The following is a 1617-nucleotide window of genomic DNA, read 5'->3' as shown; positions in this document are numbered from 1 at the left end:
GCAGCGCTCGCCTGGTTCTCCAGGCCCGCGGCGGCCGAGGAGGAGGTGCAGCCCGCAGCGGCCGGGGACGCGGCTGAGGAGGCTGAGGCCGAAATCATCCAGCTGCTGAAGCGAGCCAAGTTGAGTATCATGAAAGATGAGCCAGAAGAAGCTGAGCTAATTTTGCATGATGCTCTCCGTCTTGCCTATCAGAGCAGAAACAATAAGGCCATCACCTACACCTATGATTTGGTGACTATTCTAACTAGTCTGAGCCATTGATGATGAAGGATGGCCAACTTAGCATTTATACGTGGTGAACTTGAAAATGCAGAAAAACTTTTTAAAGCAACAATGAGTTATCTGCTTGGAGGGGGCATGAAGCAGGAAGACAATGCAATCGTTGAGATCTCCTTAAAGCTGGCCAGTATCTATGCTGCTCAAAATAGAGAGGAATTTGCTCTTGCTGGCTATGAATACTGCATTTCAACTCTAGAGGGGAAAATGGAAAGAGAAGATGAACTAGCTGAAGACATTCTGTCAGTGGAAGAGAAAGCCGATACCCACCTCCTCCTAGGCATGTGCTTAGACGCCTATGCTCGCTACCTTCTGTGGACCAAGCAGCCTTCACAGGCACAGAAGATGTATGAGAAAGCTTTGAAGATTTCTGAAGAAATACAAGGAGAAACACACCCACAGACCATTGTGCTGATGAACGACCTGGCTACCTCTCTGGATGCACAAGGGCACTTCGACGAAGCCTTCACTTACGTGCAGAGGGCGTCCGAACTGGCAAGAGAGACTAGACACCCTGAGTTGCACATGGTACTCAGTAATCTAGCCGCAATTCTGATGCACAGGGAAAGATATCCGCAAGCCAAAGAGATCTACCAGGAAGCACTGAAGCAAGCAGAGATGAAGAAAGATGAGGTGTCCATACAGCACATCAGAGAAGAGTTGGCTGAGCTGTCAAGAAAAAAGTAGACCTTTGATTTAATTTTATCTAGCTCTAAATTAATTTTTATTGTAGGAATAATAATTTCTAAGTAACCCAGAGGAATAGTAATTATTCCATTCTCATTGGTACCCAAATCAGTGGCTTAGATCCTTTGTCCTTGATAAGTAACTTTGCCTTCTCAGCTCTGATTTTAACCTCTGATGAAATATGTCAAGTGATGCTTTCAGCTGTGATGCATGGCTAGGTGCCATCTCTGTTGATCCAATATAACTATAGATTTAGATGTACCTTGTTATCTATTCTCAGCGAACAGGGAAGTGTGTGGTAATCTAGTCTGGCATCTCTAACATAATGCTTTGATTTGCTGCCCTTACCTGTCACTATCTATAAGGAGCTCCCTCTCATGGAAAAGGGGGATTACAGTGAGCGGTTCTTCTTTATAATTTATGCATGCAAGTCTCAGTGAGTGGGCTTAATGAAATAAAGAAGAAAAGCGGTATCTTTAAAAAAAAAAAAAGAAGAAATTCTAATTCCTCTAATCATCATAAATTAATGATATTTTGCATAACAGATTCCAAATATACCATAAATACTACAGCTAATAAATATTTTAAAGGTTGTATGCTACATTTCAACACACAAAAATAACTTTTGGCATTGAACTCTTCAACCATTAACTG

General features: G+C 42.5%; 1 protein-coding gene across 1 annotated transcript; it reads left to right on the top strand.

Annotated features, from left to right (window-relative positions):
* The first annotated feature begins 21 nt into the window (after positions 1 to 21).
* Positions 22 to 1006, top strand: LOC101660345 (tetratricopeptide repeat protein 19, mitochondrial). The gene is made up of 2 exons (XM_045294964.1): positions 22 to 231; positions 271 to 1006. Exons 1-2 carry the CDS (start codon positions 130 to 132, stop codon positions 961 to 963), a joined length of 795 nt encoding a protein of 264 aa, XP_045150899.1. The 5' UTR covers positions 22 to 129; the 3' UTR covers positions 964 to 1006.
* Positions 1007 to 1617: the final 611 nt, after the last annotated feature.

Source organism: Echinops telfairi, unplaced genomic scaffold (genome assembly GCF_000313985.2).
Source record: "Echinops telfairi isolate 266 unplaced genomic scaffold, ASM31398v2 ScPeMD7_4132;HRSCAF=4875, whole genome shotgun sequence".
Classification (NCBI taxonomy): domain Eukaryota; kingdom Metazoa; phylum Chordata; class Mammalia; order Afrosoricida; family Tenrecidae; genus Echinops; species Echinops telfairi.
Note: the sequence above shows the minus strand (reverse complement) of the source record. Positions and strands in the feature narration are given on the sequence as shown.